We start from the raw sequence: 24,210 nt of genomic DNA, 5'->3' as shown, positions 1-24,210 counted from the left end.
GAATAATCTCCCTTAAACTTTTTGTGTTTCTGAATCTAAATGATAAGCAGAAAACTGGGGGAATCCAGCAATATCATCACAGAGGTAGTGTTATTTTGTGGTTCCACTTTTAAAAGGACAGTGGCATATTAGTGGAATTACCATATTAGTGGAAAGAAATGGGCCTGGAAGCAGAGGTCCATAGAGCAGCAGACAGTGGGAATACAGCAGAACAGAGAAGACTGGGGGGCAATCAGTCCCACCCCAAGAGATGGTGGGGTATGAGGAACAAGATGAAGACCTACCTATCCATCTCTGCTTATCCCGCTTCATCTCCTAAGACAGATCATCAGCCCTTGATGATATACTCATGGGACATTATGAGACATCTTCTTCTCTTGTCACATACCCTTGAGTAGGGGACCCAATGGCTATGGCAGGGGAGGAGGGGAAGACGAAAGAGTTTTGTGAAACCTATTGGCAAATAATAGTTTGTCTGAGAGGAAGAAGTTGAGACGGATGATAGAAATTGCTTCTTCACAACATATTGAACATGGGAATAAAGAAAACAGTGCCCAGTGAGCATTTTCAATTGGATATCATCATGGTAGAACAACAAAAAGAAATTAGAAGCTGCTACTGAAGCCTTTGGGAGTCACACAGCAGGGCATTGCTTAGCATTTCCCATTTCTGACAGGTCAGGAGGAGAGAAATCTTGCCTGTCATGAGGAATAACTTAAATTTTAGCAGTTTGGCTGGCTCAGACTTGTAAACTCACTAAAAACAAACAAACAAACAAAATTAAATAGGACTATTTAGAAATGTGATCCTAATAAGTCTGATTTAAGTGTAATTTAAAAGTAATAAAAATCTCATTAACCATCTGCAAGAGATAATAGTGATAAGTTTCTGTCCTTTCTATAACCTTGTTCTTTCTCTGTGTATGAAGGGGATGATGAGTTGAGGCTGACAAATGGAACTGGCCCCTGCTCTGGGAGAGTGGAAATAAAACATAAAGAGGAGTGGGGAACTGTGTGTGATGGTGACTGGAACATAAAAGATGCTGAGGTTGTTTGTAAGCAAGTAGGATGTGGATCTGCTGTTCAGGCCCTTAATCGAGCTCCTTTTGGAGAGGGATCTGGAAAAACATGGTTGTATCGAGTTGACTGCCGTGGTGATGAATCTGCTCTCTGGGACTGCCCACATACAGGATGGGATGCCTTTACCTGCCCTCATTATTTTGATGTTGGAGTGATATGCTCAGGTAAGAAGTTATACAACCTTTTATAACAGAAAAATTCCATGAGGCAAAGGAACTGATGTCAACCTTAGTCCTAGCTGAATAGTCAAGTATTGTGAACAGAACAGAAGTAACATTTTCTCCATGGTCTCTCAACCCAAGCAAGTCACTATCATTAAGACTTGTGCTGACCACAAGTGTATGCCTGCTTTGCCTGGGCACAACAATGATACAGAATAGAAATAGACAGAAAATTACATAGAATAGAAATAGAAACACTATTTCTTTTTAACACCCCTCCAGGCAATTTGAGAGCAGGACTAGATTTGCCTTTGGCTGGAAAAGGAAGCTAACAAACAGGGAGATGGAGAAGCAATAAAATGCTGTTATGCCATACATCCAACCTCCTTCTCCTCCTTCAGATCTTCCTGTAAACTAAGTCAGGGAATTCTGCAATGGCAAAGAAACTCAATGTCTCCTGGCTGCCTTTCCCTGCAAGATATGTTTGGTTTTGCTCCTTGGATAAAGAACCATTGTAAAGGGTTCTTCCTTACTGACTTCAGGACTTCACATTTGGCCTTTCTTATTTTTATAAGGTTCTTGTCAGCCCATTTCTCTATCTGTCTAGGTTCCTCTGAATGGCAGCTTTGCTCTTGGGGTTATCTCAACTTAGTAATAGTGTACTTCTTCACCTCCAGGTTGTTGATAAAGATACTGAATGGAACAGGTCCCCAAAAAACCCTCTGTTGTACTTCACTTGTTGCCAGCCTCCAGGTAGAGTGCAACCCACACAGTCTGAGCCTGACCATCCAATCAGCTTTTTGCCAATCTATTTGTCCACCCATCAAGACTGTCACATCCTAGTTTGGACACAAGAATATTGTTCAAGATAGTGTCAAAGGCCTTGTTCTAACTTTCAGGTAAATATCATGCACTGCTCTCACTGTCATCCAAAATCATTTTTATCAGACAAAATAATCAGGTTATACAGGCATGTTTTATCCATGGTTTATCTTGGTGAATCCCCTGGTTCTCCTCTTTCAGCTTCATCTTCTTGTGCCCAGATATATGTTCCAGGATGGCTCTCTCCATGTTTTTCTAAGGTACCAAACTGAGACTGACTGTAGTTCTCCAGATTGTCTTTTCAATCTTTCTGAAGATAAGTGCAACATTTACCTTTTTTACTCTTGTTATAGACATAATTCACACAACCATTCCAAGATGTTAGAGAGCATCCTTGCAAGAACACTGACTAGCTTGAATGCACCCCGTTGCATCCCATAGATCTGGAAGGTCAAATTATCTCAAGTTATCTGATGGTAGTCCATCTCCTCATTGATCTGAGCCTCTAACCAGAATAGACTGAGAAATCTTGCTTGTGAAAGCACAGAGTACCTCTTTTTTTTTCTATGTTCTCCATCAATAAATCACTCACCCCATCCAGTAGCAGGCCTGTATTTTCCTTTTTCAGCCTTTTATTACAAAGGCAGAAAGAGAATCTCTTTTCTTTCTCCTTGATGTCTCTTGTGGTATCAACTCAGTTTGAGCTTTGGCTCTCTGAATGTCATAGCTACATGACCAGTCAGTGTTTCTGAATTCATGCTTTGTGTCTTGCCTGCTTCTACCTCCTACACAGTTTACACGGTTCCTTCTTTTTTTTTTTTTTTTTTTCATTTGAGTGTTGTTTTAAGCTCCCAGCTTAGCCAAGTCAGTCTATTAGGCCATCTACTTTTTTTCCTCATACCATAGTAGACTGTCCTCACACTTGGAAAATGATGTCCTTAAAGACTTTGTAGATTTCATGAGCTCTTCTGCCCTTCTGAGTTGTTTATCTTGGGATTTCACTAGCCAGTTTCCTGTATAGGCTGAAATATGCTCTGTTTGCACTGTGCTTCTCTTCTTCCTCACTGCCTTCAGGATCTGGAAATCCACATTTCAGTTTCACCTATAGCCAAGGCTGTCAAAGATCACTATAACCCCAATTATTTCTTCCCTGTTACTGAATAGCTATGTGGTTCTTTGTTGGCCCATGCAGTGCCTAATCAAGAAGTCACCCTTGACACCCTCCAGAAATCTCTTGGACTGCTTCCATTCCACCATGTTGCCTTTCAGTCAGGTGCCATGGAGGCTAAAGATCCCCATAAGTATAGATTTATAGAATCATCTAGGTTGGAAAAGATGATCTTGAGACACACTTTTTCTCTTGTCAGTAGCATACAGGAATTGCCACAATGGCTATTTAAAAGTGTCACTGGTCTTCTGAGATGTGAATACCATGTGCCTTGCCTATGAATGTATAAGAGTGATTAAAGTAGGTCAGTGTAATGAACAATTAATGCTGGATGTATTTCTTTGCTTTGTTTGTTTGTTTGTTTGTTTTCTCTGATGTATTTCTTTGGGTTTTTGTTTGTTTGTTTCCTATTCCCGTTTCTCCCCCACCACCTCCCCCCCCAGGTTTCTCTAGGCTGCGTCTGGATGGAGGGGACACTGCCTGCTCGGGACACCTGAAAGTAAAGCAAGCAGAAACCTGGTCTACAGTCTGTTATTCACATATTGATTTCAGTGCTGCCTCTGTTATATGTAATGAGCTAAAGTGTGGCCACGCTGTGGATATCATGAGAGGATTTCACTTTGGAAACAGTCATGAGTTGATCTGGCAAGAAGAGTTCCACTGTGTGGGGAATGAGAATCACCTTGCACACTGTCCCAGAATGTCGGACCGTATCAAGACATGCTCTCATGATGCCTATGTTCTATGTTCAGGTGAGACTTTGTACGCAGTTTACATGTATCCTATATGTCTTCTTGTCAACCCACTTTTAGAGTCTCTGCATATCTAAGGATTCCTTCTCTATCATGCCTGAGCTGTTTAGGGAAGGCCCAGAAGTAAAGGAGAGCATCCCCACAGTCTCTCTTTCACCCTACTAAGAGTCTGCCTTTAACATATCCTTTTCGAACCATTTCACTTTGTCACCAGGGATGGAGGCTCACAAAAGAACTATAATTTCTCTTATACTACTAGAGGCCTTTTTCTGAATGGCTTGTGCATTCTATAAGATTTCCTTCTTTGTCTTTCTTATATGCATAAAAGGAGAGGTGGCCAGAGCAGACAGCTGGGAACATGGAAAAAATAATTTTCTGTTCAATGTGTGTGCTAAACCCTGGCACTTCAGTTAATTATAAAATTGGAGGAGGAACATCTCCATACCTTGACTCCTGTCTCTGTCCTACAAGATTTATAGCTCTGAGAGGAAATCCATTTCTCATTAGAAGGTGTATGATGCAAGGGGGAGGCAACAGTAAGTAATAACAGTGTGAGAAGATAAAGGTACAATGTAGGGCTGGCAGTAGGACACCCCAGTCCTACCCATATCACACTTAAATTATTGTGAATGTGCTGATGGGCATGGCCTGTTGCTTGTGCTTATGCTGTGGCACAGGTGAAAGCTGAGAATTTCACAGAGCGGCTGCTGCTTACTGTGCAACATGAGAGGACCCCCTACTAAGAAAGTGCTACTGGTAGCTCGTACTCTGTTTCTTACATGTGCCAAAAGCAAGATAATGCTGGGACTCCCTCTGCAAGAAAAGATTTGACAAAGTAGCAGCAGCATTGTGGGGGAGGACACATCAGAAGAAGAGAGACTGAACTACAAGAATTTGCATGTCTTTTAGTCGTGTAGTACAGGCTATAACATTGACGATAAAGACTTGTTTCAGAGCTGGCTTATGCAAATCCTGGTCTAACATTCTCCCCAGTCACCTTGGACACAGAAAGTACTAGTTCCATTCTGGTAGATATCTCTCACAATTTTCAGTGCAATAGCATGAAAAGAAAAATGTAAATGCTAAGGTCCTTTATTCTTCCTGCAGGCTATGGTGGATACAGGCTGGCAAATGGCAGTACCACATGTTCAGGGAGAGTAGAGCTTCTTCATGGAGGCTTGTGGGGAACATTCTGTGACTACCTGTGGAATTTACCAGCTGCCAATGCCCTCTGCCAGCATCTGGACTGTGGAATTGCCCTATCAATACCAGCTGGACAGTCCTTTGGAAAAGGAAATGGGTCTGTCTGGAATGGCACATTCAGCTGCAATAAGGAAGGCTCACACTTGAGAGAATGTCATGTGAATGTGCTAAGTCAGAATGAATGCCCTGCTGGAAATGAGGCTCGTGTGGTGTGTTCAGGTGAGCACTAGTAAAGGTTAAGAGGATAAATGAAAAACTCCTTCTTTGAGACAGATATGGACCCAAAATCTAGAGAGTCTGCAGAGCCAAGTTCCATCTTTTGCCTGCTGCCACAGGCATTTCCAGAAGCTGAGGCTGCACTTCACTTGCACCATGAGCCTGGTCTCTGTGAAATGCTCCTAGTGCCAGGCAACAGCAAGAGAAGGGGTGCTCCACAGGAGTGGTTCAGCTGGGTGCAGAGGGTGTGGATAGCACAGGCACATTCCACCAGGGCACAGTCCAAAGCATCTGAACATAGAGGACAGAGAGAAGTACTGAAAACAAGGTCTGTGCCAGACAAGGCAAAGTCATCAATCAGCTTTAAGGTCTAACTGGAGAGTAGAGTCAGGAGCAGCAGGAGACAGGGCTGGAGACAGTTACACCAGTCACATAGTTAAAGCAAGCACTGAAGGCCTGCCCCAGGCTTCAGTGAGCCCTTGGAACAATGGCCTGAGGATGTATAGCTGGGGGACAGAAATGAGGATGGTCAGAGCAATCAAGGTTCACTTAGAGATTTGAAATCTAGTGCCCCGAATCTAAAAATTGCAAAGGGGACCAGATCCTGATTTCTAGTCATTTTTCTTGGCAACATAGGGGAGACTGAATTCTAGTTGTAAGTACAAAAGTTCTAGTGGCCTATTGGAGATATTTTTGCTACCCCTCAGTGCTAAGAAAAACTCAGTCCCAATTCACAGTCACATTCAGATTTTCTCTCGTATTCAGGGTGTCCAAGGAGCAGATTAGTGAATGGCACCACATGTTCTGGCAGAGTGGAGATCCGTCATGGGGATACATGGGGAAGAATCTGCCGCTCCCAATGGAATTTGCAAGATGCTAGCGTTCTCTGTCGTCAGCTGAACTGTGGCTATGCAAAGTCAATCGAGACAGGAGACCTTTTTGTGGATGGGAATGGGTTTGTATGGAGAGATGTTTTTCACTGTGAAGGGTCAGAGTCCTGTCTGTGGGACTGTGCTCGAGTGGCTTTGGGCAATCCAACCTGTTCAGCCAGAGAAACAGCCACTGTTGTTTGCTCAGGTAAGTCAGGAATGGCTTTTTACAGGTTCTGTAACTTTGGACCAAAGCAGTCTTGATCTCACTCTGCTAAGTCAAGTATCTCAGACCATGTTTAATGTCCTTTCCCTTCCCTCACCACCAAACCACCACCCTCTCACCCACAGTTTCAGCATAAGAACTTCATTTAGTAGAATTCTGTTCTGGAGGGATTCACATTATTTAGATGTTCCTGATTCCTCATAGGATCTAGCCTTTGAGCTGGGCAAGTCTTGCAGTAGCAAAATCTTGTGTGCATGGAGGCAAGTAAAGCCTTAACACAGGCTTCATCCTTAACCAGTGGTGAGAAATACTTTTTACTGACATAGAAAATTGACTTCCATCTCTCTCACATGTTATGTCTACTGTGGTAAGAGCAGTATATATTATTCAATACATTTTCCAAATCTCTTGAGCCCAGGTCTTCCTGATTCACTCAGACTCTCAGATGGTGAGAGCCGCTGTGATGGGCGAGTTGAGATCTCCCTCCATGGCATGTGGGGTAGAGTCCTGGATGATGACTGGAACATTAAGGATGCTACTGTGGTGTGCAGACAACTCCAGTGTGGAATAGCCAAGAAAGCCTATTACCTTCCAAGGTCTGAGAGAGGCATCGGTCTTGTGGGCTTAAGAAGTGTCCAGTGTGATGGAAATGAGACTCAACTGGTGCTCTGCAAGACCTCCCATTCTCAGGCACTGCCAACAGGAGTTGCTGAAGATGTCGGCGTGATTTGTTCAGGTGAGTTACTGCAATACAAAAGAATCAGAATGCTTTCCAGGGTTACCTCTGACCAGCCTTTTGCTGTGGTCTCACCAGATCTTAAACAGGCATGGATCTGGTGACCCACCTGCCTGTATACTCTAAGGGACAAAACATGGTCAAGGAACCAAGTGTAATTTACCTAATGCTTTCTTCACCCAAATTTCTTAAGTAACTTAGAGCACAGAATTGAAAGGAAATAATATAATACAGAAGTCATAAGAATACTAATTTGTCCATGGCTACCATGCATTCTGACTGACACTCAGGAATTAAATAAGTTTGGTTTTGTGACTTTTCTTTATATGTATAGACACATGCAGCCTTTCTAAGCATGCATTTAAAATAGAACTGTTGGTACATTTCTTATTTAGTAACTTATCTGTTGCAGAAAGTATCCCTGAAACAAAGGAGTTTAGTTAGAAAACAGTTTCTCTTATTTTTAGTTTGCTTTTATTTCTCTCTGCTCTAATCTGTTATTAGTTGGCAATAAATTAAATTGATCTTCCCCAAGTTAAACCTCTTGTGCCCATGATGGTAACTGGTGAGTGATCTCCCTGTCCTTATCTCAGCCCATGAGCTTTCTTCAGGAGTGTAGAAGCAGAAAACAGCTTCTCATACAAGATAAGGTGATCTCTACAAACATCTGGAGAGATACACTCCAACCCCTTTGGTATACTCCTACACTTTTGCAGCATCCCATGGGAATTATTTAAACATTTGCCTCTTGCAGGATTAGTCCTTTTCTATCACGTGGTTTTAGCTTCATAGGAGTTCTGCCCAAGAAATCATAATAAAAGTACTGGAATGTAACAAGAACATGATGCCTTAAAGGTGCTTTAAATATACCGCCATTACACTGACTTGTGCATTATTATTATACTGCATGTTTATATCAGGTTTTTCTTCCTGCAGAGAGCAAGAAGATCAGGCTGGTGAATGGGACACAACGCTGTGCTGGGAGAGTGGAGCTCTATCATGATGGCATATGGGGCACAATCTGTGATGATAACTGGGATCTATCAGATGCAAATGTTGTTTGCAAACAGCTGGGATGTGGATATGCCATCAAGGCATTTGTCTCTGCTCATTATGGTGAAGGCTCAGGACAGATCTGGCTGGATGATGTGAACTGCACTGGGGCTGAATCTGGTCTCTGGGCATGTCCCTCCAGGGCATGGGGTCAGCACAACTGCCAACACAAGGAGGATGCTGGAGTCCTGTGCTCAGGTGTGTTCAGAGACTCTTTTTTTTTTTTTTTAAATGTGGGTTGGAAGAGAAGGGATATGAAGAGGGAAGCCGAGACTTGGTAGTCTTTCTTGGACAGCCTATTATTCTGTCTTGACTGCAAGCATGGCTGGACAGCACATCTTGTATCCCATCAAAATACAAAGGGTGTACTGAAGTCCTTATTTTTCATTAACAGACACACACACCAAAGTGTATGGTGGGGTATTGTGATAATTTGAGAGGGTTCCCAAGCAATAGGATGTGTGTCTGCCTTCTTGGAAGGAGGTCATCAAACGTCATGTGCCATTTACAGTCAGTTACAGTTGGATCTGAAACTGATAGAAACAACCCACTGTGCACCAAAACATCAACCAGTCAGAGGAGTACATGGTGCCTCTGCCCAAGTATCTGTTTAATTGATTTTTTTTTTTTCCCCTCAAAACCCAAAACAATCATTAAGATTGTGGTAAGTGGCAACAAATACTATTAAGTAAGATTTCCCAAGTAGGAACTGTTTTGCCTGTGATAGCAGATGGTAAGTGCAGGAGACACTCCAGCAACAAAATGGCATGCCCTGGGACTGGACTAACTTGTAGTAACTCAAGTTGTCCTTTCAGGTAGCTCTTGTTAGAGTAACTAAGGAAATCTACAGAAAAGGGAGTGCTGCTCCCCAGAGTGTGACCATTCAGTGGGTCTTTACTCTTGAGTGAAATTAAAGAAATGTGAGGAAACTTACTGACACTGCTCCAGGGAGAGGCCTCTGCAGTGGATATAGCATTGCTGGAAAACCAGATCTGATGTGATACAGCTGAAAGCTTAAGAGAGCAGGGATTTGGGGTGTTCAGGGCCTAAGCTATTTGTCAACACTGTCCTGTACAGTGGAGTATGACTTTAGGCTCAGTTTATGGAGAGTTATGTTGAGCAGTGCCTAATTCTGATGGTCCTACAAACAACACGCTTTTGTTTATTATGTAGAAGGGACTGTGAAGAAGGGGATAATCAACTGCAGTTTCTTGGGCTGTTTGAATGTGCTTACAGGGAAGAGGAAAGGGACACTGAAAGGATTGTGATCACTGATGTTATGGCTTGAAGAGTCCAAAGGCAAGGCACAGTAATGCCCTGCTGATATTATCTGCTGGGATGCCCTGTTGTTCAAAAAGTGACCCCCTCAGCCATTTGCTGAGGCGATTGGCTCCGGGGGAGTGGGGGATCGGACAGGCAGGGCTAATTTTTCCGGCATCGAGCCCACTCGAGGAAGCCGCCAGGACCCATACGAACACCTCTTCTAACAGCGATCTACCGGTAGCTCAGCTGCAACGGTGTACACCAGGCACAGTGCGCTCTCTAGGAAGTCTACCCAGACTGACTGCCAGCTCAAAACTGTGGCAGTTCAGGTCTCGGGGTACAGGGAGTGCCTGAGCCTGTTGCTACCACCTGCAGGGGGCAGAGAGACTGTGTGCATGAGGTGCGAGCAGGTGGACGACCTGGTTCGCCTCATGGCAGAACTCGAGGAGGTCAAGAGGTTGAGGGATACCAGGGAGTGTGAGTGGGAGATAGACTTATGGAGTAACTCCCTGCGCAGCCTGAAGGACAGGTACCAGGGTAAGACACCCCAGATGGGGGTGGACCCCCTGCCCCATTGCTGTTGGGCAGAGGCAAGGGACCTAGGAGTTGAGGAGGAATGGAGACAGGTCTCTGCTCAACATCGCAGGTGATGCCCCCCCCTACCAGCCCCACCTTCCCAGGTGCCCTTACGCAACAGGTTTGAGGCCTTGGAGCTTGAGAGACCAGTAGCTGAGAAAAAGGTAGAAAGTCTACCCAGGAGGATGCCTAGGGTGAGGAAGTCGACTTCACGCGTCAGGACTGCCTCCACCAGGACAGAAAGAAGGGTGATTGTTGTGGGTGACTCCCTTCTCAGGGGAACAGAGGGCCCTATTTGTCTGCCTGACCCTACCCATAGGGAAGTCTGCTGCCTCCCTGGGGCCAGGGTAAGGGATATTGCCAGAAATTTTCCCAACCTGGTTTGCCCCTCTGACTATTATCCTCTTTCAATAGTCCAGGCTGGCAGTGATGACATTGAAGAGAGAAACCTGAAGACCATGAAACAGGACTTTAGGGGACTGGGACAGTTAGTGGATGGAGCAGGAGTACAGGTGGTGTTTTCATCCATCCCTGCGGTGGCAGGGAGGGGTACAGAGAGGACATGGAAAGCCCACCTGATAAACACATGGCTCAGAGGCTGGTGCCAACACAGAAATTTTGTTGTTTTTTTTTTGACCATGGGGCGCTTTACTCAGCACGCAGCCTGATGGCAGTAGACGGGTCCCTATCTCTAAGGGGAAAACGGATCCTAGGCCAGGAGCTGGAAGGGCTCATTGAGAGGGCTTTAAACTAGGTAAGAAGGGGGACGGGGATGAAACAAGGCTTGTTAGAGCTGTGCCAGGGGGGAACAATGGCAAGGCTGAGAGAGAAGGCAATGGCCCAACTGAAGTGCATCTACACTAATGCACGCAGCATGGGTAACAAACAGGAGGAGCTGGAAGCCATCATGCAGCAGGCAGGCTACAACTTGGTTGCCATCACGGAAACGTGGTGGGACTACTCTCATGACTGGAGTGCTGCAAAGTCTGGCTATAGGCTCTTCAGAAGGGACAGGAAGCACAGAAGGGGTGGTGGTGTGGCTCTCTATATCAGAGAGAGTTTTGATGTCGTGGAACTTGAGGATGGGAATGATAAGGTTGAGTCCCTATGGGTTAGGATCAGCGGGAAGGCCAACAAGGCAAGCATCCTGGCAGGGGCCTGTTATAGACCGCCAAACCAGGAAGAGGAGACAGATGAGGAATTCTACAGGCAGCTGACAAAAGTTGCGAAATCGTCAGCGCTTGTTCTCGTGGGGGACTTCAACTTCCCAGATATATCCTGGAAGCATAACACAGCCCAGAGAAAGCAGACTAGGAGGTTTCTGGAGAGCATGGAAGATAGCTTCCTGACACAGACGGTTAGTGAGCCTACCCAGGGAGATGCCCCGCTAGACCTTCTGTTCACAAACAGAGAAGCACTGGTGGGAGATGTAGTGTTTGGAAACTGTCCTGGGCAGAGTGACCATGAAATGGTAGAGTTCTCCATTTTTGGAGAAGCCAGGAAGGGGACCAGTATTGGACTTCTGGAGGGCTGACTTTGAACTGTTCAGGACACTGGTTGGTAGAGTCCCTTGGGAGGCAGTTCTGAAGGGCAGAGGAGTCCAGGAAGGCTGGGTGCTCTTCAAGAAGGAAATCTTAATGGCGCAGGAGCAGTCTGTCCCCACGTGCCCAAAGACGAGCTGGTGGGGAAGAAGACCAGCCTGGCTGAACAGAGAATTGTGGCTTGAGCTTAGGAGGAAAGAGAGGGTTTACAATCTTTGGAAAAGAGGGTGGGCCACTGAGGAGGACTATAAGGATGTTGCGAGGCAGTGCAGGGAAAAAATTAGAAAGGCCAAAGCTCATCTAGAGCTCAATCTGGCTACTGCCGTCAAAGACAACAAAAATTTTTTTACAAATACATCAGTGCAAAATGGAGGACTAAGTAGAATCTCCAGCCTTTACTGGATGTGGGGGGGAACTTAGTTACAAAAGATGAGGAAAAGGCGGAGGTGCTTAATGCCTTCTTTGCCTCAGTCTTTTTCGGCAAAACCAGTTGGTTGCTCTCTGGATACCCAGCACCCTGAACTGGTGGAAGGGGACGGGGAGTAGAATGTGGCCCTCACTATCCATGAGGAAATGGTTGGCGACCTGCTACGGCACTTGGATGTACGCAAGTCAATGGGGCCAGATGGGATCCACCCGAGGATACTGAGAGAACTGGCGGAGGAGCTGGCCAAGCCACTTACCATCATTTATCAACAGTCCTGGCTATCGGGGGAGGTCCCAGTCAACTGGTGGCTAGCAAACGTGACGCCTGTCTACAAGAAGGGCCGGAGGGCAGACCCGGAAAACTATAGGCCTGTTAGTTTGACCTCAGTACCAGGGAAGCTCATGGAGCAGATCCTCTTGAGAGTCATCATGTGGCAGTTGCAGGGCAAGCAGGCGATCAGGCCCAGCCAGCATGGGTTTATGAAAGGCAGGTCCTGCTTGACGAACCTGATCTCCTTCTATGGCAAAGTGACGCACTTGGTGGATGAGGAAAAGGCTGTGGATGTGGTCTACCTTGACTTCAGTAAGACTTCTGACACTGTTTCCCACAGAATTCTCCTCAAGAAACTGTCTGCTCGTGGCTTGGACTGGCGTACGCTTCATTGGGTTATAAACTGGCTGGATAGCTGGGCCCAAAGAGTTGTGGTGAATGGAGTCAAATCCAGTTGGAGGCCAGTCACTAGTGGTGTTCCCCAGGGCTCAGTACTGGGGCCAGTCCTCTTTAATATCTTTATCAGTGATCTGGATGAGAGGATCAAGTGTACCCTCAGTAAATTCGCAGATGATACCAAGTTAGGTGCATGTGTTGATCTGCTTGAGGTAGGAAGGCTCTGCAGGAGAATCTGGATAGGCTGAACCGATGGGCTGAGGGCAACTGTATGAAGTTCAACAAGGCCAAGTGCCGGGTCCTGCACCTGGGGCACAATAACCCCAAGCAGAGCTACAGGCTGGGAGAGGAATGGTTGGAGAGCTGCCAGGCGGAGAAGGACCTGGGAGTATTGATTGATAGTTGGCTGAATATGAGCCAGCAGTGTGCTCAGGTGGCCAAGAAGGCCAACAGCATCCTGGCTTGTATAAGAAGCAGTGTGGCCAGCAGGTCTAGGGAAGCGATTGTCCCCCTGTACTCAGCTCTGGTGAGGCCACACCTCGAGTACTGTGTTCAGTTTTGGGCCCCTCGCTACAAGAAGGACATCGAGGTGCTCAAAAGAGTCCAGAGAAGGGCAATGAAGCTGGTTAGGGGTCTGGAGAACAAGTTCTACGAGGAGCAGCTGAGGGAGCCTGGTTTGTTCAGCCTGGAGAAAAGGAGACTCAGGGGCGACCTTATTGCTTTTTATAAGTACATTAAATGAGGCTGTAGCAAGGTGGGGGTTGGTCTTTTCTTCCATGTGCCCAGTGATAGGATGAGGGGAAATGGGCTAAAGTTGCGCCACGGGAGGTTTAGGTTGGATATTAGGAAGGACTTCTTTACTGAGAGGGTTGTGAGGCATTGGAATGGGCTGCCCAGGATAGTGGTGGAGTCACCATCCCTGGAGGTCTTTAAAAGATGTTTAGATGTTGAACTTAGCAATATGGTTTAGTGGAGGACTTGTTAGTGTTAGGTCAGAGGTTGGACTCGATGATCTTGAGGTCTCTTCCAACCTAGACAATTCTGTGATTCTGTGATATACACCATTCTGGAGTCAAGATGTAGCGGTGCTAAACAAGCAGTCATTCATGGAGGGGACTGGAGGAGAGACATGGCCATATCCAGAGGAAGGAAGTCTTAAGTTTGAATAAATGGATTTGGCACACCTTACTTGTAGTAGCTGGTCCTACTGCCTCTGCCATATTTGGCATTGTCTTTCTTGACCACTGTAGTTAGATGGATGGGGCAGGAAGGCCTAGGGTATTTTGAAATAGGCAGTGTAGCTTGCAGAGGGAAGAACTAGCTACCAAACTCCCCAGGACTCTCTATTCACCCCAGTATTGCTGAATTTGTGTAGGTAGACTCAGGTGTCAGTGTCTTGGCAACCCAAGTAATTTGCTGAAAGGATCATCAAACTGACCAAGGAACCACTGATGAAATCCCAAAATTAATTATTTCCCTGGGAAAAAAAAAAAAAAAAAGTGATGGTCTTAAACAACAGTAAAATTACAACAGTCCTGCTTGACCTGTATGGAGGCCTGTTAGAAAATGTTGGTTTACAGTAGACTTTAGAGCTTTGAAAGAGATCACACCATCATTGACTGTTACAGTTCCAGACATATTGCAGCTCTTGTATGACCTAGAAACCCTAAAATATACCTGATATGCTATAACTGGTATTGCAAATGCTTTAAAAAAATAATAAAAAAAAATCCCAGTCATCAAAGAAAGAAGACCTTAGTTTGCCTTCACCTGGAATGGTGTGCAGTACAGCTGGAACCACCTGTCTGAAGGGTCTAAATATTCCTTACTATATGCCATGGCATCATCCATCAGACTTTAAAGCAAGAGATCTCCAAAGAACTTTTTCTCTGCTGACAATGGGATAAACTACTTTAGAAGTACTAAGTAAAGGGCAATAGGTAATCATTACTTTTCTTGGTGCTAGATTTACCATTAGGGTCTCCAAAGCAAAAAGGGACTTTCAAAAAATGCAGGTTTTAGACATACACTATGAATAAAGATACATGCCAGCTGACCAAATTGCTTGGATAAGCACCACAGATACAATAAACAAGAAACACAAGCCTTCTTGGGCATTACTCTGTTGGAATATGCACATCTGTTGTTGCTGCCAATTACTGCCAATTGACCAAACATGCATATTAAGTGATCTGAAAAAAAAAAAATAAATAAATAAATATTAAAAGTAAGAAGAAGAACACCAGTGAGCTTTGGAGCTAATCAACAGGAGATAGCCCATGCCATCAAATTAGGACTAATTTTCATAGGTAGTAATGTAAAAATAGAAAAATTAAATACAATTGCAGGAAAGAGGCATATCATACAGAGTTTGTGGCAACCAGCCTCTGAAGAGATGAGAGAGACACTTGGAACCCTGGAATCTGAACCACAAAAGAGCAGAAAATAAATTCTCTCTAGTGGAACAAGAGTTCCTAGCTGCATATGTAGAGGGTGTGTGAGCATCACAGAAGTGTTGGAGTGCAGAGCAGCCACTATCATTATGCCCTCCATAAGCTATCCTGAATTTTATGTTCAAGGATTCAAAACAACTGAGGGAAGAACAACCACCGTAACACGGCAAAAATGTGTCCTAGCCCTTAGCCAATCTTTACATATTGTTTCAAGCTCCAGATCAGGGTTAGCTGAATTTATTAAGTCAATGGCCATCAAATCAATAATGTGAGGAAGGCCAAACACCTTTGGCTGTTGAAACTCTAGTGTATGATGAAATAAGTACTGAAAATAAAGAACAAAGTTTGTTTACTGATGGATTCTGTAACAGCATAGCAGGAAACAGGAGACGGAAATACTTGGAACACTTCTACAGGAGAAGCTGCCATCTGGGAGGAGGCTTGAAGAACTTTGAAAGGCCTTAAAAATAGCCTTAGAATATACTCAGAAGCATCAATGGGCTAGAGTATATGTAAATACAGAATCCTGGACGGTGAGTAATGTTGTATGGAAATGGCTTAAAAAGTGAAATTGTGGTAATTGGGAGCAGTTAGGAAAAATATTTCAAGCAGAAGTATGGAAAGCAGTACAACAGATGCTTGAGCAGAAAGACTTAAGAAAGACCTAATGTCAGGCTAATAATATACATATCCCAAATTCAAAGGCAACTTAAGATGAACACAGTAACTAAGCTGACTAGCTGCCTCAACTTTTTCCTTAAAACTGTCCTAAAAACACCAGAAAAAGGGTCTGTTGGGATTTATGGCATCCTCACCTTCCTCACCTCCAGAAAAATGTGTGACCAGCTTATTTATAACCAGGACTATCTCATAGGAGCACTGAAGAAAAACATATATGCTGAGCTCGGTTGGATGATGAAGTACCAGCCAGCCCTGGGGATTCTTGGATTGCGAAGCCTACAACAGTCAAAATCCCTAGGGAAGTGGCCCTTATTGTTTGAAGAGCAGGGTTTACTTACTGTTTGGTCTTTGGAAACAGAACAATGAAATGTGTGCTGAATCATGTCCCTCTAATTCAAATTTTATGTCTTTATTTTTAGAGTTCTTGGATCTGAGGTTGGTGAATGGCAATGACTGTGCTGGACGGCTAGAAGTTTTCTACAATGGAACATGGGGGAGCATTTGTTCCAATCATATGTCTCAACTGACTGCAATAACTGCATGCAAACACCTGAACTGTGGAGATGGCGGGGAAATTGATAAAGATTTCAAATACGGCAGAGGTTCTGGGCCCACGTGGTTGGACCACATTGACTGCAATAAGCAACACAGCTCTCTCTGGCATTGTCAGTCAGACCCCTGGGATCCTCAGTCATGTGATAACCGAGCAGAAGAGACCCATATTTCTTGTACTGGTAACTACAAATGTATCTGTACAGGACCTCCCAAACATACAGAAACCTGTGCATGCATATGTGGACACTGTAGTACTTAAAACATGTTCAATTGTTTTCCAGTTTATATAATTTTTAGTTTCATGAAAATGGCACAAACATTTTTGTCTAATTCCTGTTGTAAATTAGTTAATTAAAATGATATGAGTATTGAAATCCAAGGGAAGACCCTGATAGCATGGTGCCATTGCATACCTGTAAATTAAAAGTCTGTGATATGCAGTTAGTCTGTGAGGTCTGAGATAAGATCAGATTTCTCAAGAAGTCTAGAGGCATGTATGCATACATGTATGGATGCATAACAGAGCATGTAGACATGTGAATGCACAGAAACATGTACAAGTGTACTTTAGTTCAATTCTAAAGGTCCATTTCTGGTGTATACTCTTATGATAGTATTTCATATCTGTGGGTTCCCACTGAAATATAAACGTATTTTAGATAACATTCAGATCTCTTGAAAGGCACTTCAAGAGGAAAGAAAGCAAAGTCCTCAGAGAGTTTCAGGAACATTTTTTTATTTAAAGCAATAGCCAAACAGTGACCCAGCAAGTATTAAATACTCCATGCATACATTACAGGAAAAAATGAACTTGATGATTAATCATAGAAACATAGAACGGTTTGACCTTAAAGACCATCTAGTTCCAACGCCCCCTGCCTTAGGCAGGGATGATACCCATTACACCAGGTTGGCCAAGGTCCCATCCAACCTGGCCTTGAACACCTTCAGGGATGGGTCATCCACAGATTCACTGGGCAGCCTGCTCCAGTGCCTCACCAGCCTTACAGTGGTGAGTTAATGATCAGGCATTTTATGTAACTTCACTTTTTCAGAATAATCTAATGATTTATTTACAATATTTAATTTCTGCAGGAAGAAAAGGGACAGCAACTCCAGCTACTGCTGAGTGTCCAAATTCTACAAGTTGCTCAGGTACCTCTACTTTGTTTTTCCTTATTGGTCCCTGTGGACCTTCCTGCTGTTCAAGCAACACATAAGTATGTTTGTTTTGCAGACAGGGAGAAGTTACGTGTTGTAGGAGGAGAGGATGTGTGCTCAGGAAGAGTAGAGATTTGGAACCAGGGTTCTTGGGGAACGATCTGTGATGATTCCTGGGATATAGCAGATGCTAATGTGGTATGCAGGCAGCTGGGTTGTGGGTCTGCTGTGTCCGCTCTGAGTGAAGCTGCCTTTGGAGAAGGGACTGGTCCCATCTGGTTGGAGAAGATCCACTGTAAAGGAACAGAACTGTCTCTCTGGGACTGTCCTTCCAAGCCCTTGTTTGGCAAAAACTGTGATCATAAGGAGGACGCTGCTGTGGATTGCTCAGGTTAGTAAATGGTCCTTTGGTTCATTACACAGACTAGGAGAGGAGGTAGATGTACATCCAAGTTACTAGCCCCTTCATACTTCTGACTGCAGGAACCTCACAAATGATGTGAAGATGTTCTTCCTATTTTTCACACTTACCTATTCCTTAACCTAGACTTGTATTCCTTTCATAGGTGTGACAGGAACAACATCATCCACTAGAGCAGGTAAAATATTTCCTCTTCCCCCCTTTCTTTCTCCCAACAAATGAGAATTTAATGTGCTTGATACTGCATAGTGGGTAAAACCGCAATATATTCCAGCTCATGAGAAAGCATCTCACTTAGTCTTTTGTAAAGGATGGTTGAATGGCACCATCCCCAGCTGCTGAATGCTCTTTGCTTGAGCAGGACCCACAACTAGGCAGCAGGTGACCTGCTTCACCCTGCTATCATGGGCACAGCAGGAGGCTCCAGAGGAGCAGCTTCTGGATCAGCTGATTCTCCACCTGTTGCTTCTCTGTTTCCATTCAGATCTTCCCCGCCAACCAGAGACACAAAATGTGAGAATTTCAGCGCCTGTCATCGTTTGTGTTATTCTGGGGGCTCTTCTCTGCCTGGTCCTTGCCATTCTCGCTGGACAGATCCGAAGTGCCAGGGCACAGAAGAGAGGTGTGTCCCTCAGTACTGTTATGAAATGCCTCCTTGAAGAAGCTGGCAAGTGCTAATTGGCTGGGGCAGCTGGGAGGATGGGTGGCTGAGGTGACTGATCCCTGCTGCCACACTGAAATTTTCACTTACCCTCTGGCAGTGAAATAGTCCACCAGTGCAACTGGGAACTGGCAGCAGCCAGGACAGCCACTAAGACACTTGGACCCTGTCTTGTTCTGTACAGGTCTTGCAGTGACCTGTTTGTGCAGAGAGAAATAGAGACAAGAGGACAGGAGATTTTGATGACTGCAGCAACTGGAAAATTTACAGCCAACACATTAGATCTCAGACAAATAGAATCATAGAACCATAGAACCATAGCATCATAGAATCATAGAATCATAGAATCGTTAAGGTTGGAAAAGACCTCCAAGATCATCTGGTCCAAGCATCCCCCTACCACTAAATTTCCTCATCCAAATCATCAACGAAGATATTAAAGAGCATGGGCCACAACATCGACCCCTAGGGAACACCAGTTGTTACTGGTCACCAGCTGGATTTCATTCCATTCACCACCACTCTCTGGGCCTGGCCATCCAGCTGGTTTTTAACCCAGCAAAGGGTATATCTGTCCAAAGCATGTGCTGCCAGGTTCTCCAGAAGAATACTATGGGAGACCATATCAAAGGCCTTGCTGAAAGGCTACGTCAACAGCCTTTCCCTCATCCTCCAGGTGGGTTACCTGGTCATAGGAGGAGATGAGGTTGGTCAGGTAGGACTTGCCTTTCATGAACCCATGTTCACTGGGCCTGGCCCTCTACTTGTCTTGTACATGTTGTGTGATTGCACTCAAGATTATCTGTTCCACAACCTTCCCTGATACCAAGATCAGACTGACAGGTCTGTAGTTCCCTGGGTCTTCCTTACGACCCTTCTTATAGATGGGCATCATATTAGCAAGTTTCCAGTCATCTGGGACTTTTCCAGTTGACCATGACCACTGATAGATGATGCAAAATGGCTCGACAATCACATCTTCCAGCTCCCTCAGCACCCTCAGGTGGATCCCATCTGGTCCCATGGACTTGGGACAGTCCAGGTAGGGTAACAGGTCTCTAACTGTTTCCACATGAATCTTGGGGGGGGTTATTCTGCTCCCCATCTGACTTCCAGGTCAGAAGTCTGAGTACCCCAAGGATAACTGCTCTGACTATTAAAGACAGATGTAAAGAAGGCATTGAGAATCTCAACCTTTTCTTTATCCTCAGTAGTCATGTTTCCCACTGTGTCCAGTAAAGGATGGCGATTCTCCTTGGTCTTACCATTTATACATTTCTAAAAACATTTTTTGTATCTTTTACCACAGTGGCCAGGTTGAGCTCATGTTGGGCTTTAGCCTTTATGATTTTTTCCCTGCATATGCTAGCAACTTCCCTGTACTCTCCCCAAGTTGCCTGTTCCTTCTTCCACTGGACCTAAACTCCCTTTTTCTCCCAGAGACCAGTTTTCTAGGCCACTCTCCATCATCTTTGAAAGGTCATGGAGAAAAGGAGTGGTACCTGAGGACTGGAAGAACGCCCATGTCACCCCAGACTTCAAAAAGGGCAAGAAGGAGGACTCAGGCAACTACAGACCAGTCAGCCTCACCTGTTCCTGGAAAAGTGATGGAATCTCTCATCTCCAAGCACACGGAGAAAAAGAAGGTGATCAGGAGTAGTCCGCATAGGTTCACAAAGGGGAAATCATGCTTAACCAATTAGATAGCCTTCTATGATGAGATGACTAGCTGGGTAGATGAGGGAAGAGCGGTGGATGTGGTCTACCTTGACCTCAGCAAGGCTTTTGACACTGTCTGCATAACATCCTCATAGACATGCTCAGGAAGTGTGGCCTAGGTAAGTGGACAGTGAGGTGAATCGATAATTAATGGCAGAACTCAGAGGGTTGTCCTTAGTGGTGCAGGTTCTAGTTAAAGGCCTGTAGCTAGTGGTGTCCCCCAAGGGTCTGTGCTGGGTCCAGTGTTGCCCAACTTATTCATCAACGACCTGGACAATGGAACAGAGTGCACTCTTAGCAAGTTTACTGATGACACAAAGCTCAGAGGAGTGGCTGATACCTCAGAGGGCTGTGCTGCCATTCAGACAGACATGGACAGGCTAGAGAGTTGGGCAGTGGGGAATCTCATGAAATTCAACAAGGGCAAGCACAGGGTCCTGCACCTAGGAAGGAATAACCCCAAGCACCAGTACAGGCTGGCAGGTGACCTGCTGGAGTGCAGCTCTGCAGAGAGGGACCTGGGAGTCCTGGTGGACAGCAGGCTGACCATGAGCCAGCAATGTCCCCTGATGGCCAAAAAGGCCAATAGAATCCTGGGGTGCATTCAGAAGAGTGTTGCCAGCAGGTCAAGGGAGGTGATCCTAACCCCTCTACTCAGTGCTGGTGAGGCCACACCTGGAGTACTGAGTCCAGTTTTGCACTCCCCAGAACAAGAGGGACATAGAACTACTGGAGTGAGTTCAGAGGAGAGCTACAAAGATGCTTAGAGAACTGGAGCACCTGTCATACGAGGACACTGAAAGAACTGGGCCTGTTTAGCCTGGAAAAGAGAAGACTGAGGGGAGACCTCATCAATGTGTATACATATCTGAGGGGAGGTTGTTGAGAGGATGGAGGCAGTCTCTTTTCAGTTGTACCCAGCAACAGGATGAGAGGCAATGGGCACAAACTGAAACACGGGAAGTTCCAGCTGAATATGAGGGGGCACTTCTTTACTGTGAGGGTGACAGAGCATTGGAACAGGTTTCCCAGAGAGGCTGCAGAGCCTCCTTCTCTGGAGATATTCAAAACCCACCTGGATGCCATCCTGCACAACATGGTCTAGGTGACCCTACTTGGCAGAGGCTTGAGCCAGATGACCTTCAGAGGTCCCTTCCAACCTTGGCCATTCTGTGATTCTGTGAGACTCAGCAAAAGTTCCCTCTTCAGCCACACCGGTCTTCTCCCCCACCAGTTCATCTTATGGCACACAGGGACAGCCTGCTCCTGCACCCTTAAGGCTTCCTTCTTGAAAAGTGTCTAACGTTCCTGGACCCCTCTGCCCTTCAGGACTGACTCCAAAGGGACCCTCCCTACCAGTGTCCTGAACAATTCAAAGTCTGCCCTCCGAAAGTCCAACGTAGCAGTTTTACTGACCCCTCTCCTGACTTCACCAAGAATAGAGAATTCTACCGTGTCGCGGTAACTCTGACCAAGACAACTCCTGACCACCACATCTCCCACCAGTCCTTCTCTGTTTGTAAACAGCAGGTCTAGCAGGGCACCACCCTGGTAGGCTCACTAACCAGCTAAGTCAGGAAGCTGTCTTCCACACATTCCAGAAACCTCTTAGAATGCTTCCTCAGGTCTATATTGTATTTCCAGCTTATCTCCAGGAAGTTGAAGTTATGTTCTCCAGTTCTGACTGAGACCTTTCCCTAAAGTGCCAAAAACATCAGAAGAGTTTTCAGTACCCTGAGTGAGGAATTGTTAGAACACAAATCAAAACATACATTTAAACCAAGAAACTCAGATCTGCACAGACAGAATAAATTGAATGGATTTGTTAACACACCTGCTTCCCCATCCAGTATCTACTGTCCCTTTGTCAAGATAAACTTTTTCTCCAAGTTTGTTCTCAGACAGCACCTTCCTGTGACTTTCTGGGTAGTAAATAGGCTGTGTAGACCCATTTACATGTATGTCATTCATTTTCATGACACCAGCCCAAGTGTGAACAGAGACTGTGTGAGTGATCTTGTGTTTTACTTTCAGGCTCCAGAGTATCATATGACCCCTTCTCTGAGGCTGTCTATGAGGACATTGACTATAATCTGATGAGAGAAAAGCAGGGGATGACTCACCTCTCAGGTCTGTGTGTCTTGTTCTTATCAAGAGAAAATAAATTGAGGATAATTCCTTCTGGAGGCCCAAATCCCAGTCTGAAACTTTGCAGTTCCCAAATCTACCAGAAAACTGAACAGTTCCTTGAGTTGAAGAGAAGTATTTTCTGACCAGTGGACTGCAATAATTCCTCTTCAAGGGACAATTCATTTTGTGCTGTCCCCACTGCAGCTATAAAGCACAGAACAATATGCCTCCACCTCCTGTCTGTCCAGTCGACGCCCTCCTCCCACCCACACCCCCCCCCAAAAAAAAAAAAAAAAAAAAAAAAAAGAAAGAAAGAAAGAAAAGAAAAAGAAAAAAAGCTTTTTTTGCAATTGTTTAAAGTAGGAACAAATAAACCAATAATCTGTATCCCCCTTCTGGTAGCCACATGTGTCTATAGGCTTCCTTCTGTTGATTGCTTTCTGCTTTTATGGCTTGCCTTCCCTATGAGTTCCAGAAGAATTGTTATCTATTTCAGTGTAAGCCCTTAAGGACTAATAATACTGACTGCCCAAGAATCTGCTTCTCCTCCAAAGAAGCACCTTAGCTCACTTGGTTGTGTTTGCTACAGGTTTTATTGAAGGCTGCAGGCACTCTTCCAAATGGCAGTATAGACTATGTGCTACAATTGGAAAGAATGCAGTCAGGTTTGACTGGCTTCCTGAATTTACAGACCCAGGCTACCTGTCCTCTTATATGCGTTTGGTTACTTTCCTGTACATTGTATCATGCATTGTTTAGTTGTTTTTTGTTTGTTTGTTTGTTTGTTTGTTTGTTTTTTTCTGGCTGATTCATACATTCTATGAACTGGCACATTTGGGGTTATTTGGCTGTTTTGTTTTGTTTTGTCATTGGCTATACTTTATCTGCATGTATTCAGCCTCCAATCACAAGTAATATAATTTGTTACTTCATGCCTATCCTTCATAACTATTTAGATACCTCCCCTGCTATCCCTATACATTACCATAGCTGCCTTAGTAAACAGCTACATTGGAGAGCAATAAACTGAATGTATGTATAATCCATACAATCAGCCATACTCAACCTCAAGTTACTTGACTTAGATCTGCAGCCTTATTGATCCTGGATCTGTTTTCCTCATGATGCAGTTTAGCAGCTCAGGAGAGTTTACTCTGATAGCACACTTTCTCATTGGTCCTGTAGCAACTCAAGGTAATGTAATGGAGATCCTACAATGAAAGAGACACTTCTAGCTTTTAATTTCCAAAGCATTATCGATTATTAAAACAATTTTTTTTTCCTGAACTTCATGTTCAATAATAATGTTAGATAGTAAGTGAAAAAATTCTCTTTGATTTTTGTGGTGGAAATGTGCCATACAATCTTGTATAAAAGTGCCAGTCTTCTCTTTTTTTTCTACTTCTGAGGGCTGTCTTCCCTCCCTGCCCACTTTTTTATGCAGGGGGATGGAGAGTTCTTGCACACTAAGGAAAACATCCTTAAAGAGTTGCCAGCTCTGCTCAGCTCCTTTGTCCCTAAGGATGGTGTTCCAGGGGAATGGTGTTCTCATCTACTAGGTCTTTAGATAGCTTGAAGTTCACTCTTCAGAAGTTCAGATCCTGACTTTGCTCTTTGCCAGACCTGTATTCCTCAAAATCACAAACTTAACCAGAGCATGGTTACTGCAGC

At 44.7% G+C, this 24,210-nt stretch overlaps 1 protein-coding gene across 1 annotated transcript in view; it reads left to right on the top strand.

Annotated features, from left to right (window-relative positions):
* The window catches only part of LOC311216733 (antigen WC1.1-like), a gene marked incomplete at both ends in the record, with an annotated part of 28,032 nt that overhangs the window by 1,861 nt on the left and 1,961 nt on the right, over positions 1–24,210 (top strand). Inside the window, 12 exons of the mRNA XM_084298270.1 lie at positions 929–1,243; positions 3,674–3,982; positions 5,090–5,404; positions 6,167–6,478; positions 6,915–7,232; positions 8,169–8,483; positions 16,312–16,626; positions 17,543–17,602; positions 17,685–17,999; positions 18,175–18,207; positions 18,514–18,651; positions 22,444–22,539. Of these exons, the coding sequence (XP_084154396.1) occupies positions 929–1,243; positions 3,674–3,982; positions 5,090–5,404; positions 6,167–6,478; positions 6,915–7,232; positions 8,169–8,483; positions 16,312–16,626; positions 17,543–17,602; positions 17,685–17,999; positions 18,175–18,207; positions 18,514–18,651; positions 22,444–22,539 (2,841 nt within the window). The remainder of the gene's footprint in view (positions 1–928; positions 1,244–3,673; positions 3,983–5,089; positions 5,405–6,166; positions 6,479–6,914; positions 7,233–8,168; positions 8,484–16,311; positions 16,627–17,542; positions 17,603–17,684; positions 18,000–18,174; positions 18,208–18,513; positions 18,652–22,443; positions 22,540–24,210) is intronic.

This window comes from Netta rufina (assembly GCF_964035555.1).
Source record: "Netta rufina genome assembly, chromosome: 1".
NCBI classification, from domain to species: domain Eukaryota; kingdom Metazoa; phylum Chordata; class Aves; order Anseriformes; family Anatidae; genus Netta; species Netta rufina.
This window is presented reverse-complemented; position numbering and strand designations above follow the sequence as displayed.